The sequence below is a fragment of the Carassius carassius genome, chromosome 4 (assembly GCF_963082965.1).
Source record: "Carassius carassius chromosome 4, fCarCar2.1, whole genome shotgun sequence".
Taxonomy (NCBI): Eukaryota; Metazoa; Chordata; class Actinopteri; order Cypriniformes; family Cyprinidae; genus Carassius; species Carassius carassius.
In genome coordinates this window covers 2,047,695-2,065,169 of record NC_081758.1, presented here as the reverse complement: position 1 = coordinate 2,065,169, position 17,475 = coordinate 2,047,695, and the positions used below count along the sequence as shown (strand labels likewise).

Sequence of the window (17,475 nt, the reverse complement as noted above, 5' to 3'; positions counted from 1 at the left end):
GGGTGGCAGGACACGTTCTCATCTCACCAGACACCTGTGTAAGTTCTGTCTAGGCAAGGTGAGACAGGACAGGGCGCACTTTTGAACAACGCAAGCTGCCACTGTCACACCAGGTGGCCCATCTGGACTTTCCAGAAATGAAGACTAGAACTGTATCACAGAAAGAGAGAGAGAGAGAAAGAGAGAGAGAGAGAGAGAGAGAGAGAGAGACAATAAGGTTGATTTTTCCACTTGTTTTCTCACATGGCAGTTATTATTGGTGTTTTCTTCTCAGACATTATTAACATCATCATCAACACTCGGACTGTTTTTGGAAGCAATTGACTGTAAAAATCGGGAAGAAACTGGTGGAGTTATTGGAAATGGTTTATACCACAACAGTAGGTAGATGAACAGGCAGATGTAAAATAATGGCAAGACAGCCTGTGCAAATAGTGCAGATAACACTGAAGAAATATGGGGCAAAAATAAACACCAGACTTAGATTATGCAGACGATAGATTGATGCCAGTGGATTGATGAAATGAATAGTTGGATGTGCCGTAACATCATTCTTAATGAAACAAGGACTTTTTTATTTTTCACAAAAACAAACAAACAGCATTTACTTAAAACAATATACACTACCGTTCAAAAGTTTGGGGTCAGCAGAGTTTAATTTTTGAAAGAAATGAATACTTTGATTCAACAAAGGTGTGTTAAATAGTAGTTAACACTTAAATTGTTAGAAAATATTAATATTTTCAATAAATGCTGTTCTTTTGAACTTTCTATTGATCAAAAAAAAGGTATCACAAGTTCCAAATATATATATATATATATATATATATATATATATATATATATATATATATATATATATATATATATATATATATATTAAGCAGCACAACTGTTTCCAATATTGATAATAAATCATCATATTAGAATGATTTCTGAAGATCATGTGACACAGAAGACTGGAGTAATGATGCTGAAAATACAGCTTTGATCACAGGAAGAAATGATATGTTAAAACATATAAAATAAAAACCATTATTTTTAATTGCAATATTATTTCACAATATTGGTGTTTCTTTAATGTATTTTTGATCAAATAAATGCAGCCTTGATGAGCAGAAGAGACTTCTTTAAAAAAAACATTACAAATCTTTGTCTCAAGATTGGACTCAGCGGAGGAGTCCAGCTACCATGCCCATTAATGCAGTATGCCTCTTTTTAAGTGAAAATTCCGACTGAATATAAACCTATTAAGCTTAAAATACCATGTGTTCACTCCAGACATGGTGAGAAAACATATTTACAGTACCTTTGCGTTCTCTGATTAAGCAGGAAACACTTAACTTTACAGAGACTACTGCATTATTTTATTTCAGTTAATGTCCTTTAATTTTTACTTTTATTTTTATGCATTTTAATCAAATTTTACATTTACATGATTTTATTTATTTTTTCTTTCTTTTGCATTTCTAATTGTTCAAATAGTTTTAAAATATACTTTTATTTCTCATGCTAGTGTCCACACTTAACATTGAATAATAGTGCACTGTTTTAAAGTACAAACCTGATTCCAAAAAGGTTGGTACACTGTACAAATTGTGAGTAAAAAAGGAATGGAATAATTTACAAATCTCATAAACTTATATTTTATTCACAATAGAATATAGATAACATATCAAATATTGAAAGTGAGACATTTTGAAATGTCATGCCAAATATTGGCTCATTTAGGATTTCATGAGAGCTACAGATTCCAAAAAAAGTTGGGACAGGTAGCAATAAGAGGCCGGAAAAGTTAAATGTACATATAAGGAACAGCTGGAGGACCAATTTGCTACTTATTAGGTCAATTGACAACATGATTGGGTATAAAAAGAGCCTCTCAGAGTGGCAGTGTCTCTCAGAAGTCAAGATGGGCAGAGGATCACCAATTCCCCCAACGCTGTGGCGAAAAATAGTGAAGCAATATCAGAAAGTAGTTTCTCAGAGAAAAAAATTGCAAAGAGTTTGAAGTTATCATCATCTACAGTGCATAACTACTTCAGCTCTCAACGGAGGTGGTCGCATTTCTTTCCTCTCCTCCCCTGCCTTTCCTGCTTCACGTGTCTCTTGTCTCGTCTACTTTGAGAGACTCTCTCTGCACTGCTTTCCTAAACTGAAACATGGATTTGATAAATTGGTCTCTCAACGCAATTGACACCATCTTCTCGATGAGAAGCTTGGGTTCGGGGGAACCTGACTGCCCTGCCGGAACGTTCGCAGCTGGCTACACGATGGACGCGTGGGCGAATTAGCGGGTCATGTGTCTGGCGGCTCTTTCCGTGGAGGACATTGAAGACATCTACCTATTCGGAACCATGATAACAGGTCTTCTGCTGATTGGATTAGGCTTTGCCCTGGGTTATCGGAAAATTCAGAAGACGGGAACAGCTGTCCAAAGCCTCACAAGGCTGCCCGTCATGATTGAAGCAGTGGGCAGAGGGGTCAGCATTGAGACTGAGACTATTAACCGCAATATGGATAACATCACGGTGAAGCTCACGGCTTTGGAAAGGAAATTGGAGGATTTGGAGACCAAAAAAGACAATCATAGTGACCGTTAAATTGGAATGCGGCTACTAGACCAAAACAACTGGTATCTTATCTTCTTTTGGCTCCACTCCCAGCTTGGTCTTGGCTGGATAACAAATTTTCCCCTTGGAAAGCATGGCAACGAGACGCTCTGCGTTCCTCAACCCATTTCCCACAAGACACCTGCTGATTGTTGTTGACTCTGTCTAGGACCTGACCAAGGCTGTCTCCATGGCAACTTGCTGTGACACTGTATAATCTGCGGACTGAGGCATCTAGAGAGAATCGCAACTCTCCAGGCCTACTAATACACAAACTCTTACACATATACAGATATGCACTCACCTCCCCACCCCAGTCCCTCGCCTTCGCCGCTTTGTACCGCCAGTCTGTCAAGCGGGTCCGTGACCAGCACTTTCTAGCTGCAGGGTAGGACGACTGCTGCCTGCACTGGATTACCTCGACCCCCCCAATTTCCGTCCCCAGTTGCAAAGTCGTGTGTTTATGGGGTATGTGCTTTTGTTGCTGAGGTGTTTTTTCATGTTCCCATACTGTACTCCCAAAAGGAGCATAAGTATGGGTGTTGTTTTTTTTTTTTCTCCTCACTTTCCTAATGTTATGCTGTATTTCTTCCTCAATTCCCTGTCTTCCTGTTCAGTCTACCCCATTGTATGTATGTTGTGTATGTATGGACAGGCTAATTTCGCTGGTACTTGTGACTAGTGACAATAAAGGGCTACTACTACTACTACTACTACTATAATATCATCCAAAGATTCAGAGAATCTGGAACAATCTCTGTAAGTAAGGGTCAAGGCCGTAAAACCATACTGGATGCCCGTGACCTTTGGCTCTTAGACGACACTGCATCACATACAGGAATGATACTGTAATGGAAATCACAACATGGGCTCAGGAATACTTCCAGAAAACATTGTCGTGAACACAATCCACTGTGGCATTCGCCATTACCGGCTAAAACTCTATAGGTCAAAAAAGAAGCCATATCTAAACATGATCCAGAAGCGCAGGCGTTTTCTCTGGGCCAAGGCTCATTTAAAATGGACTGTGACAAAGTGGAAAACTGTTCTGTGGTCAGACGAATCAAAATTTGAAGTTCTTTTTGGAAAACTGGGATGCCATGTCATCCGGACTAAATAGAAGAAGGACAACCCAAGTTGTTATCGTTGCTCAGTACAGAAGCCTGCATCTCTGATGGTATGGGGTTGCATGAGTGCGTGTGACATGGGCAGCTTACACATCTGGAAAGGCACCATCAATGCTGAAAGGAATATCTAAGTTCTAGAACAACATATGCTCTTTTTTGAGATGTGTTGAGCCATGAAATTTAAAATCAAATTATTTTTCCCTTAAAATGATAAATTTCCTTAGTTTAAACATTTGATATGTCATCTATGTTGTATTCTGAATAAAATAGTGAAATTTGAAACTTCCACATCATTGCATTCTGTTTTTATTCACAATCTGTACAGTGTCCCAACTTTTTTGGAATCGGGTTTGTATTAAACTCTGGTGTGTAATTCATTCTGCACCTTTTCTGTTAGAAAGTTTTCCCAATACCATGTGTCTTGTTGAAAAGAGATGTGTTTTTACCTCTCTAAGCAACGAGACAAGAGGATTTCAGAGACTGATGACTCACTGATGATAAAAGGCTGAAAAGTAGCACACACTTAAAATGGAAGATGGACCTGAGATGTATCATTGAGGTCTTTTGACATGTCCATTAAGCATTTATCACCTAGCAACCACTGTCTAACATGTCCTAACATTTGAATAGCAACATGCTAAAAACTATCTGAACATCTTAGTAACTGCATAGCAACACATTGGCAACCACCCAGAAAATTCTGGTGACTTTGCACAGACCTTAACTATTTTCTTGATGTAAGAATAAGCTCTTAATTTTCTAATTTCAAATATTTAAGTATACAATCATAATTTCAGTCTCCAGACTGTGGAGTCCAAACCAGAATAGATTTCAAGCACTTCCCATGCAGCTTGGGATTTGGCATAACTGAATAGTGTAACACTCAGGAATTAACAACACACACACACACACACACACACACACACACACACACACACACACACACACACACACACACACACACACACACACACACACACAAATACAAATAATGCAATAATGAAGAGATCAGTAGCATGTGTGGTGAGTTTCTGAGGATGTTGCTGTATTGCTGAGTCATGCACTGCCACTCAGTGGCCCGGTACAGAACTGTAGCATCAGCAAGCTGCTTCCCACAACCACTTGCACCACCTACAATTCAGATAACACATTGTGTCTGTTAAGGGCTCATCATTGTCATTCTTCGGTAAGAGATTTTAATTCCCACAAAACAGCTTATGGGAGTACCAGATGTTTGAGTTTGATAGCAAAAGGAAGTGATATCCAGCAAATGCACAGTCTTTAAGATTATGTGCAGTCACAATAGCTTCTGCAGTTCTGTCTCATTGTAAGATGAAGGAAGGATTGTGTGTTGTGTTTAAGGGAACAGTGTGTGTGACTGAGGTTCTGAATATGACATGCGTCGTCTTTTAAAAAAAGAGAGTTATTGAAGTATTGGTACTAGAGCCACACACTCACAAATAATGAGAGAATTAACCTTTGATTTACGTGGTTTGTTTGTTTCTGACTTTTATCTTCATGTTCCTCTTATGGGTGATGTGATTTGCCTAGCAACGGAGCCCTTGGGTCCTGATTGTTGCCATGACAACATGGCAGGGTATCATGTAGAGAACAGAGAGAGGAGGGGTGAAGGAATGAGAAAGATAGAAATGAGCAAAAAAAAAAAGAGAAAAAGATGTATGAGTGTTTTCATATGATAATAATTATGTGCGTATGAGCAAGCATGGAGAAGGATGGAGATGTATAGAGATTAATAGAATGGGATGAGAGAGGAGAATTCATCATATTAAACACAATGAGAGGCAGGAGATGACCTAATAGTGGATAACCAAAAATGTCTGTAAGGGGGCGTACTCATACGTAGATACTTGTTTGTATGACATATTCATAAGGAATCAAATGCCTGGCATGAGTAACAGGAAATAGCATCAACACATATTATTTTTTACAAAAGAAAAATTGCTAATTCTCAGGACAGCAATGAGATTAAATGGAGGACAAATGGATACTTCTGTTTAAGTCTAATGCTTTCTCATATATTTTTTTAATTAATTATAGAATAATATTTTTATTAAATTCAGTTTCGGAAGATCTCAACATTGCAACAAACTGTGCTCAGATTTGTCAAGATATCAGTCAGAGTCAGAGATCTCAATATGACCTCACCATTTCTCATCAAATTCTCCCAAGACCAACATCTGGACTATGCTGTCTTCTTTCATTTTATAGCTCTACACTCTTACTTTACTTTATATCAACTAAACTGTCTTATTTGTTGATATTTGTGCTTCTTCTAAGATGTTTTAGGAGAAACATTTAAAACAATGTTATGGTCATGTTTTACATTTTTCTGTCCTGTCTCTTATCCTGTTCTGTCCGATACATTATATCAGGCTTGCAATGCAGTGTTCAGTATGGTATTGTATTGCATCTTATCTTTTATCCTGTTTCTATCCTGTCCTGTCCTGCTTACTGCCCTGTCCTGCTTACTGTCCTGTATTATCCTGTCCTGTCCTGCTTACTGTCCTGTATTATCCTGTCCTGTCCTGCTTACTGCCCTGTCCTGCTTTCTGTCCTGTCCTGTCCTGCTTACTATCCTGTATTATCCTGTCCTGTCCTGCTTACTGTCCTGTATTATCCTGTCCTGTCCTGCTTTCTGTCCTGTATTATCCTGTCCTGTCCTGCTCACTGTCCTGTATTATCCTGTCCTGTCCTGCTTACTGCCCTGTCCTGTTTTCTGTCCTGTCCTGTCCTGCTTACTGTCCTGTATTATCCTGTCCTGTCCTGCTTTCTGTCCTGTATTATCCTGTCCTGTCCTGCTTACTGCCCTGTCCTGCTTTCTGTCCTGTCCTGTCCTGCTTACTATCCTGTATTATCCTGTCCTGTCCTGCTTACTGTCCTGTATTATCCTGTCCTGTCCTGCTTTCTGTCCTGTATTATCCTGTCCTGTCCTGCTCACTGTCCTGTATTATCCTGTCCTGTCCTGCTTACTGTCCTGTCCTGCTTTCTGTCCTGTCCTGTCCTGTCCTGCTTACTGTCCTGTATTATCCTGTCCTGTCCTGCTGTATGTCCTGTATTATCCTGTCCTGTCCTGCTTTCTGTCCTGTATTATCCTGCTCTGTCCTGCTTACTGTCCTGTCCTGCTTTCTGTCCTTTATTATCCTGTCCTGTCCTGCTTACTGTCCTTTATCCTGCTGTCCTGCTTACTGTCCTGTCCTATCCTGTCCTATCCTATCCTATCCTATCCTAGCCTATCCTATCCTGTCTTGTCCTGTCCTGTCCTGCTTACTGTCCTGTATCCTGTCCTGTCCTGTCCTGCTTACTGTCCTATGTCCTTTTCTTTCCTTTCCTTTTCCTCTCCTTTCCTTTTCCTTTCCTTTTCCTTTCCTTTCCTTTCCTTTCCTTTCCTTTCCTTTCCTTTCCTTTCCTTTCCTTTCCTTTCCTTTCCTTTCCTTTCCTGTCCTGTCCTGTCCTGTCCTGTCCTGTCCTGTCCTGTATCATGTCCTGTTCTGTCCTATGTCCTGTTGTGTGCAATATGGTATGTATTTTTTCTGTCCTGTCCCAACCTATCCAATCCCATCCTGTCCTATCCAAGAATGTCTTAGTCTGTTTGGTACGGTATGTATCTTCTACTGTCTCTAATCTTGTCCCATCTTATCCTGCCCTATCCTGTCCTGTATGGTATGGTATGCATTATATTTTGTCCTGTCCTGTCCTTTATGGTATGTATTATATTTTGTTGTATCATGTCCTGTAATGTATGGTATGTATTATATTTTGTCCTATCCTATCCAATCCTGTCCTGTCCTGTCCAACCATATCCTGTTGTGTGCAATATGGTATGTATTTTTTTTTCTGTCCTGTCCTGTCCAATCCCATCCTGTCCTATCCAAGAATGTCTTAGTTAGCTTGGTATGGTATGTATTAGGGCTGGGTGATATATAAAAAAAATATATATCTCGATATTATAAATGTTTTTACGATATTCGATATACGTACATCTCGATATGTTGCATTTACATTTAAATAATAAAAAAACATGATTTTCTTTTGCCCATTAAAAAACAGTTTAGATTAAACAGCTAATTTAAGCAGGTTTAAGTGATCACTGGCTGCTTTTTATTAAATGTAGGCCAATATGTAACTGAAGTGGTGAAAAACAAGTACAGAAAGTGCATTCTGTCAATTTTTAGGCATGCAATTCTCAATTTAAACTATGCAACTGGGAAAAGTATTTTATTTTAAAAAAAAGCTAAGAACACAAGTCTGTCTGTGGTTTTATGATAAACTATGTGGCATGAAACTATGTTCCTACTGACACTAAAAACTCTCTTAGATGGGGAGCTAGTTGCTGAAGCACATAGCTATTTCTTATATATATATATATATATATATATATATATATATATATATATATATATATATATATATTAGTGGTGGGCATAGATTAATTTTTTAATCTAGATTAATCTCACTGTGATCTTGAAATTAATCTAGATTAAAATGTCTCATTCAAAGTCTGACAAAGGCATTCAGAATATGTATGTTACCCAAATAAAATTGACAAAGAGTAAGTCTTTGAAAATGCATCACAAAGTGCTTGAAAAAGATGTTAACTAATTCCACATTGCACAAGGGGCAAACAATCTCACGCCTGTTTCACACATACTCTGTCTGCAGTGCGTATGCGTTGCATATTTTTTTACGCACCCATGTTAACGGATTCCAGTTGCGTTCCAGGAGCGTTGCGTCTGCAGCAGTGCAGCGATCGTTTACGTACCGAGTAGCGGACTGCAAACGTGTCCTGTGTGAAAGCACATCGAGTCCGTGCTGCACCACATACGTAACGCACACGGACTGCATACGCACTGCAGACGGAGTATGTGTGAAACAGGCTTGAGCAGGCCGTAGCTGGGGTCAGCGGGGCCCCGGTGAAGGTTGTACCAGTGGCTCCTGTTTGAAATTGTTTAATTTCTATGTTCGTTTATTTTTATTGATTTGTGCACTTTACACAATGTTTAAGTTTTTTTCAAGTTTGTAGGTGTCAAGGTACAGAAACAAAAAATAAAATGTAAAATAGCACTGGATAGTCTTCAATGTAAAAATGAAATATACAATCAAACCTACATTTATTCAGACACCTTCAACATTTCTCACATTATTACAGTTTTGCTATATATATCAAAAATTATATCTGGTGTCTGAATAATTTTTGGTTTGACTGTTAAAACTACAAAAAATTCAGTCAAGAGCAGTGAGTGATTTTCTTGGATTAACATTACAGCAGCCAGTAGCTAAATTAGGCGCGGTCACTTTAAGAGACGATGAGCGCATCCAATATAATACACATCCCATTTTTTTCCTCTACTGTTTACTTTCACTTAAGAGATAACTGACAGTTTTTTCGAGCATAATTTCCAAGGTGGATATTTTGACATTTTGTATGTATTTGTCAGCACAAGAGCAAAAATAATCAAAATTCGGTGTTCAAGTGTTTTGAGACGCCTTTCTTTGCATGAGCCCTGAACACCAGAACACCGCGAGTACTGAATTGGGCTCTTTCACATCTTTTTGTTTGTTCAAATTGCGATTTGTATTTGTTCGTTCAGTTGCAGGAGGGACTTCGATGAGAACTTCGCAGAAGAAAGCTCGGTTCAGTTTTGCTGTCCGTGATACGCGGCTCTCTCTCTTGCGCACCGAACACAGCGCGAGTAACCAGCTACTCTGTTCAGCTTTTCCGCGTCTTGTGCTTGGATGCTTTAATGTTTAAATCGACAAGCGGTAAGGCTTAAAAACACGTGAAAAAGATAAGCTTTCATGACGATGCGCAGCAGTGGCCCGTCAACTGTCTTGAGCATCTTTTTAGGCTGGCCTCAGCCAGTCGGTTATATAAAATATCAAGGTGAAAGTCATCATAGCTTTCTTAGTATAGACCCAGCTCCCAACCCAATTTTGAGAATAGATTAACGGCAATATTTTTTTTATCGCCCAATAAGAGTCTCACGTTAACGCAGCACGTTAACGCCGATAACGGCCCACCACTAATATATATATATATATATATATATATATATATATATATATATATATATATATATAAATTAATACCAAAGACTTTTGCACTCTCTCTGTCTATATTATGAAAACTGGTAAATATAACAGTGAAATTCCCTAATAGTAATTCTAAATGGCCATAGTCTATGTTTCTCTATTCAAAAATCAGTGGTCGAGAAAGTGCATTTATTCAGCGATCACAATCGCAAACAATACAGTCAAGATCTCATGACAGAACCGGCTGAATGACACTTTCAATAGTACGCTAAACTCCTGCTTGAGTGTTTTTAGATCATCATCAGCAGCGCTTCCGGAATGAGGAGTAGGCACGTGCGATGGTTGCCAGATTGCTTAAAATAAGCAAACACTGGACTTAAAATTGTATCCTTGTAACAGCGAAGCTCTGATTTGGGGATTTGAACTCTTGTTATTTGGCAACCGCTCTCATGAAAGCTCTGGTTGTAGAGGAGTGTAGAGCAGTTTGCAGTTACATGTTCCTTTTTTGGATGTTCGGTGCGTTCTTTTAGGAAAGTATGCTTGAATTCGAAATATTCAATATTCCCAATATTTTCCCATTTTACATCGTCGTCAAAATAATTACGATATTATCGCTAATTATCGATATATCGCCCAGCTGTAGTATGTATTGTATCTTCTACTGTCTATTATCTTGTCCCATCGTATACTGCCCTGTCCTATCCTATCTAGTGTTAATTTTGGCAGATATTTTTGATTTAGTCTTAGTCTTGAGACAAAAATGCTTAATAGTCTTAGTCACATTTTAGTAATTTGAGTCTTTCATAGTTTTAGTCTAGTTTTAGTCGATGAAAATTCATTGCATTTTTGTCAACTTTTAGTCGCTACTATTAGTCAGCCAAACTGTAGTTACCAAAATTTATTTTGGTAGCTATTTTATGTAGTTTTCAAATTATAATAATCATTAATTATTCTCTGTTGAGACCAAATCAATTAAGCTTATGATGAATTTGAATCAAGAACTGAATTTGGAAAACCTTGAATAAATTATGACAATTTTCATTTTTGGGTGAACTATCCCTTTAAGTGAAAAAGGAGCAACTTATAAAAATATTCTATATTATATATATATATATATATATATATATATATATATATATATATATATATATATATATATATATATATATATATATATATATATATATATTTTTTTTTAAAGAAGCACAATAAGACAAATACAATAGAGATACAAATTAAACTCATTTTTCAGATACTGTAGGTTTTACTTAACATGTACAGTATACATTTATTTAACATGACAGATAGGTATTTATTTGGAATGTGGTCCCTTATTTGCATGCATGAAATACTGACACACGTTCAGTTTTCACCCACCTGTTCATGTTCACTTAATCCATAATTTACTGTATTTACGTGAGATACTCTACACGATAAACATTTGGACTGCTGTGTGTGTATTTGAGCACTGAGAACTGATCGCGCCTATCCTATCCTATCCTATCCTATCCCATCCCAACCTACCCTACCCTACCCTACCCTGTCCCGTCCCGTCCTGTATGGTATGGAATGGTATGTATTATATTTTGTCCTATCCTATGCTATCCCGTCCTGTCCCGTCCTGTATGGTATGTATTTTTTTTCCTGCCCTTCCCTATCCTGTCCTGTCCTATATCACATATCATATCATGTAGTATCTTATTCTATTCTGTCATTTCCCACCATGTCTTCTTTCCTGCCCTGACTCCTGTCTGTATTCTTTTCTTGTCCCATCTCATCCCTTTTCTAATGATGTCCTTTGTTCAGTAATGTTCAGTGCTGAGTAGTGCTAAATGGGGTCTGCTTTTTCCTCAATTTGGCTGGAGGTAGAAGCATAGGCCGCAGGGCTATAGACTTGGCAAAGTGTTTGTTTATTGTTAGTTGGTTTTGAATTGTTTACCGTTCCTTCTGTGAGTGTTTAATGCTGTTTGTGTGCTTGACTTTGTTAACAGAGGTGGTCATTAATTATCGCCCCCACTGACAAGCCACTTAACATCATTAGAACCACACAAATATACACATACAGAAAAAGGGCTGTTTTGATTCCATCAACTGACCTGGAAGGTCATAGCTCAGAAAGTACATCAGTTGAAATGGGTTGCTTATTTCAATATAAAAATAGTTTATGTCTGATTCCATGTATTCACGCCCATTTGATTAATAACAACATTCACATTTAAGTCTTTCTGTCTTACAAATGTACACCATAATATATGTATAAAATGAATTATAATTTATTTTATTTTTATTTTTTTGGTCAATTTTCTGAGGAGTTTCAGATACTTCTTATTTAAATATCTATACTGAAGGTTAATTCTGTAATTCTGGAGTACTAGCATATACACTGAAAAAAAAATACTTTGGACAAACTTAAATAAATTAGTGTAATGTGTTGCAGGAAAATGTATTAGTTTTTCTAAAATTATATTTATGGTTTGGATCAAACATTACATTTTGATTTCATATTTTATAATTGTGACGAGTGGGGCGGGGCCAAGGGATGTGGGAACATGAGTGAGGCCGGTGGAGTGATTTGGGAAATCCGCTACACCTGCGACCCACCACCGGTCTCGAGTCCCACAGAGGAGATGGAAGGATATAAAACTGGAGTGACGACAGTGAAGGGCGAGAGAGGACCAGGCCTGGGATTTTAGTTGTGTTTTGGTTTTTATTTTTTTATTTAGTCGTCCGTGAGGGGCTGGTGCGCTGTTTTGTGTTTATTTTTGTAATTAAAATGTCATTTGATTGTACGCCGGTTCCTGCCTCCTTCTTGCCGATGACGAGGAAGTTTTTATCATTACAATAATATAGTATTTTTTTTCTAAAGACAAAAACATTTATACAAAGTAAAAATCCGTCCTTCGGATGAGACGTTAAACTGAGGTCCTGCTTCTCTGTGGTCATTAAAAATCATCCAGGTGGATGCTGCACACTGGTGGTGGATGAGGAGATACCCCCCTGACTATGTAAAGCGCTATATAATTGTAAGGAATTATAAATTAATTATAAATATTTAAATATTCCCAAAGTCACACTATTTTCTAGCATTTCACAACTTAATTTCACCATAAATTAGCTATAATATGAGTAGAATTTTCACTTGAGATAGAATTTAAAACATTTTGCTAGTCAATGTAAAATGACGTGTACTTAGCATAAATAGAGAAAACTTTTTTAAAAATGCATCATATGTTCTATGGGGAGTTTCAATAGCTTTTAGACAAACTAAAACAAGAAAGGTTTTAATACCAGAAATCATGATTATTCGTTAGACAAAAAAAAAATGCACTTCAAATAAATGACAGGGTCATGCTAACAGACTAAACATCACAAAAATGTATTTTATGGAGTCTTTAAAGAACCCATAAATCAATATGCATCTTTGAATATATTAAACTTGTATGAACATCAATGTAACATTTTATTCATTTCAAACTTTTTAAATCTCCAAAGAGCCATATATTCAACTCATGAACCTTCTACAGGGTTCTCTGCTGAAATTAAAGTGCTACTAAGATCTATTGAAGAATGTACATATTTAAGAGGGGAAATCTTCCAGAAAGCGTAGGTGAGTTCATCTCTCATATCCCTCCTCTCATCTCTCCCACCCTCTCTCCGTTTCTCTCTGTCACAAACCTGTTCAGTGACTCAGAGGTGGAACAGTCTGCCAGGTTTCTTTGTGTTCCTACACCATCTCCCTCTCTCTCTGTCTCTCTCTCTCTTACCCACTTGTCCATCCACTGTATCTTTCCCTTACTTTCCATCCCTCTTTTTCCCCTCATTGCGGGCATTTTGGTCGGTTGTTTGTGGCTGATGAGGGCTCGTGTTAAGCTTCCTCTGCTCTGCTCATGTGTGGTACGTACATTTTTTCCTCTCAGACGTCTTGCTCTCTGTCTTAATGGTGCAGAGCTGCTGTTGCATGTTGTTTTTATCTTCACTGTGTGTGTGTGTGCATGTGTGTATGACTAACTGGGAATTGATTAATGATGTGATGCATGTGTGTGAGTGTGTGTGCCTGTTGACACAGGAGCACAGCTACATACACGTGTGTGGAAAAGAGACAGAAAAATGAAAAACACAAAGCTAGAAAAATGAAAGCCAGGATGAGCAGCCATGAAATGACAGTATTGACAGTATTGCATATATTATCAGTTTGTTTGTTCATGCAATGTGTGATGCTCCCTGAATCTTTTGGTTCACAGACATTTTGACCAATGATTATTGAACAGCATTTTTTGAGCATTTCTGTTTCTCTGTGTGTGTGTGTGTGTGTTTATGATCTAGTCAGCCTGAAAGTCTGTGTTGTCTTTTTGTCACTCTCATGTATGACCAGAAGTAAGCAGGTTGTGTGTCTTATATCTGCTTTCTGTGAATGTGTGGTAATTTCTCACCGTGATACCACATGTCTGTAAATATAAATATTCTGATTTGAAAGCGTTCTTATGTCTACACAGTTTGCTGAATAGACAGAAATCTGTGTGTATGGCAGCTCAAAGTGCCTGTGGGGCAAAAGTGTCAGTTCAGGATGTTGACTTGATCTCCATCGGACTGAAAAGCTCTCTTCCCCCCGATCATTTCTTTCTGAAAATGTGGGCATATGATATTCATTGGCCTCCTTATTACTGCACAATGCTTTAAAAGCAGAGAGCAGAGATTGAGATGGAGAGATAGAGAGAGAATGTGCTTCAGGAATACGGGAAGGATGGAACAGGTAAGGGACTCTAAAGGTTAAAGGTCAGACACCTGGCCTTAAATTGTACATTCAGCCTCCAACTTGTGGTGAAGTATCTTGTGTAGTGAATACCCAGCTTGGTTAGGCTGCTCTATGCAGTTATTCCAGAAGAGCCTTTTTTTATTTTACTAGTATGCTGAAGGTTGACCAAGCTGGTCACATAAGTGACTGATTCGGAGCATAACATTAACAATAGTGCCTCACATTCTCATTTCACACTGATTTTGGGAATAAATTATGGGTAAGGTTAGGTTTAGGGGTAGGGATTGGGTTCAGTCTATATTTTTGCACAATAATGTTGATCCAGGAACATGTCTTACTTGGCAAAATCAAGGTGACTCTATTTGGACAGCAGCTGGACAAATCGTTCCTGAATGAGCTAAAGCTGTATGAATTATTGAAAAAAGTTTAATGTAATGATTCTTATGCATGTTTTCTGTCGGTTAAACAAGCATTTCCTAGTAACCATATGTTGTTTTGGATGCTGGTTTGAGCAGAAGGACAATACTAAGTGAACACCACTTGGGTTTTTCTAGTGAACAATATATATTCCTGAATATTTATTTGGAGCTTGGCATTAAAAATATACTTCTTGTGTTCTGTGCATATGCATTGCATTTATGGGTGTATTTATGTGTACTGTATAATAAAATCATTTCTGCAGAGTCATTCCCCTCCAAAATGTTCAGTGAAATGTTAAACTGCAAGTTTACAGCCATCGATAGCGATCAGTAAAAATTGAAGTTATTATTTTTTTAATCATAGTGTAGGTTTTTTTGGTGAGTGCTGTATTGTTCACTTTTATCAGGCCCAATATATATATATATATATATATATATATATATATATATATATACATATAAAAACAGCAATGAATTGTTCTCTTCACACAGTTCTGTCAGTATTAATTGTTACGGAGGCAGTCTGCTGCTGATATGCAGTGATGTTTCATTAATCAGCAAAAAAAGATAAAGCATAACGAAATGAAACAGTGGTTAGTGGTGTGTTCACACTGATCCTCCAGACATCACTTCAGACAGTCGAGCGAAATATTGTGGAGCACAACTGAATTCAACACTGGTGATAATCAGAAATGTTTATTGAGCAGCAAATATAAGAAGGATTTCTGAAGATCATGTGACTGGAGTGATGATGCTGAAAATACAGCTGTGCATCACAGAAATAAATAACATTTTATAATATAATCAATTAGAAAATTTCAAAATGTTATAATATCTCACAATATTTCTGATTTTACTGTATTTGTGGACATATAAATGCAGCCTGGGTGAGCAGAAGAGACAGAAAATGCCCAAAACATAACTAAAATCTTACCAACCCTGATCCTTTGAACAGTAGTGCATGTGTATTTGAATAAATCACTATATATACTAAATGTACCGACGAGCGCTTTTCTTAAGTCTTAAGGCGGTGTAGTAGGATGAGTGTTTTCATGTATAGAGTCAATGTGCCTTTGATTCAGAGGAGTTTTTTGCTGCCATGTTGCTCTTTCGTGCTGTGTTGTTTATTTCCTGCAGCAACAGCCTGCTTAAGATCTATCATATGTTTGTTGCAGGTTTCATATGTGTTTTTGTAATACTGTACCCTTAATGAATATTTTAGCAGTGTGATTTCATATGAATTTCTTCTCCTGTTCTTTAGACTAAGATTTTACACTGATTCATTATTTAAATCTGGAGAGTATAATTAATAGTTTTTTCTATAGATTTAGCTGCTTGACTGAACAATGAACATTGTTATTGAGTTGTGGGTGTTTATGTGAGATCTCCTCTTCTTATAAAGACAGACATAAATAAATACACATACATACAGGCTGACATACTCACTAACCACTAGGGAATCCCCGCCCCTGCAGATGTTGCCATGGAAACACTTTCCAGGCTAGAGCAGGAGTCCCCCTTTCTCCGCTCTTTAAGTTGGACGGGAAATATATGAACTGCCAGCTGCAGACAGAGTACTCGACTCCTTCTGCAAAGCATTCTGGGAAAGGAGGCAAGACCCTAGCTTGACATACTGAAATAAGCTACACATGGTTAAAAGATACAAATGTTTTACCTTTGATACAGCAAAATCAGAAGTCGAGGAAATGTGAGAGACTGAAATAATCACGTTTATCTATCGTACAACTTACTGTAACAGAGATATAGGTCCTATACTGCCTACTTTACCATAACATATTGAAAAATAATATATAAAATATATTAATAAAATAAAAATATGGAGGCTGTTATATAAAATGTATGTATAATTAATAAGATATTTGTCTCTGTCATGTTAAGTCAATGCTGTCTTCTTAAATCAAAAGCTTTACAAATTGAGTGTAAAGGAATTATTCAATTTTTTTTTTTTTTCAGTTTTCACATTATAGCACACTTCGTTTGCTAGCATATCGATATCCATGGAGACTGAGTGGTCCATTGGAAAGATACACTCAACTATCCAACCAACACACACACACACACACACACACACACACACACACACACACACACACACACACACACACAGACAAACTTGAACCTTTGCCCACAACTACCAAGAATTTACTCTGCCAGTGTTTTCTTATAATACACAAATCAATATCACTCAAAAAAGGTAAGACAATAAAGGTAAACCATTGTTTTTTTCATGCATTGGTCAATTTTGAGATCTTGAGATTAGTTTTCTTCAAGACTAGCGGAAAGAAAACATCCAAATTACAAATTTAAGTGATTATTTTATTGCACTATATCTGTTTAGATATAACATTTTATTCCTAAAAACATGGTGAAAATGTATTTTGTTCTGGCTGTTGACAGTATGCTATTATTTATGAAGTTATGAAAAATTACATTTCTGTAAAAACCTGGCTTTATCCTATGTTCAGATTTCTGCTCTAGAAATATATGCAAAT

General features: G+C 37.3%; 1 protein-coding gene across 2 annotated transcripts in view; it reads left to right on the top strand.

The window, feature by feature from the left end:
- LOC132132229 (disks large homolog 4-like) overlaps window positions 1-17,475 on the top strand; it is a 138,581-nt gene that overhangs the window by 33,329 nt on the left and 87,777 nt on the right. The window contains exon 1 of one of the 2 annotated variants that reach the window (XM_059544577.1): window positions 13,496-13,684. The exons of the other annotated variant lie outside the window; for it this stretch is intronic. Within the exon in view, the coding sequence (XP_059400560.1) occupies window positions 13,643-13,684 (42 nt within the window). The 5' untranslated portion in view covers window positions 13,496-13,642. Of the gene's footprint in view, window positions 1-13,495; window positions 13,685-17,475 lie in introns of those variants that run through there. 2 annotated transcript variants of the gene reach the window in all.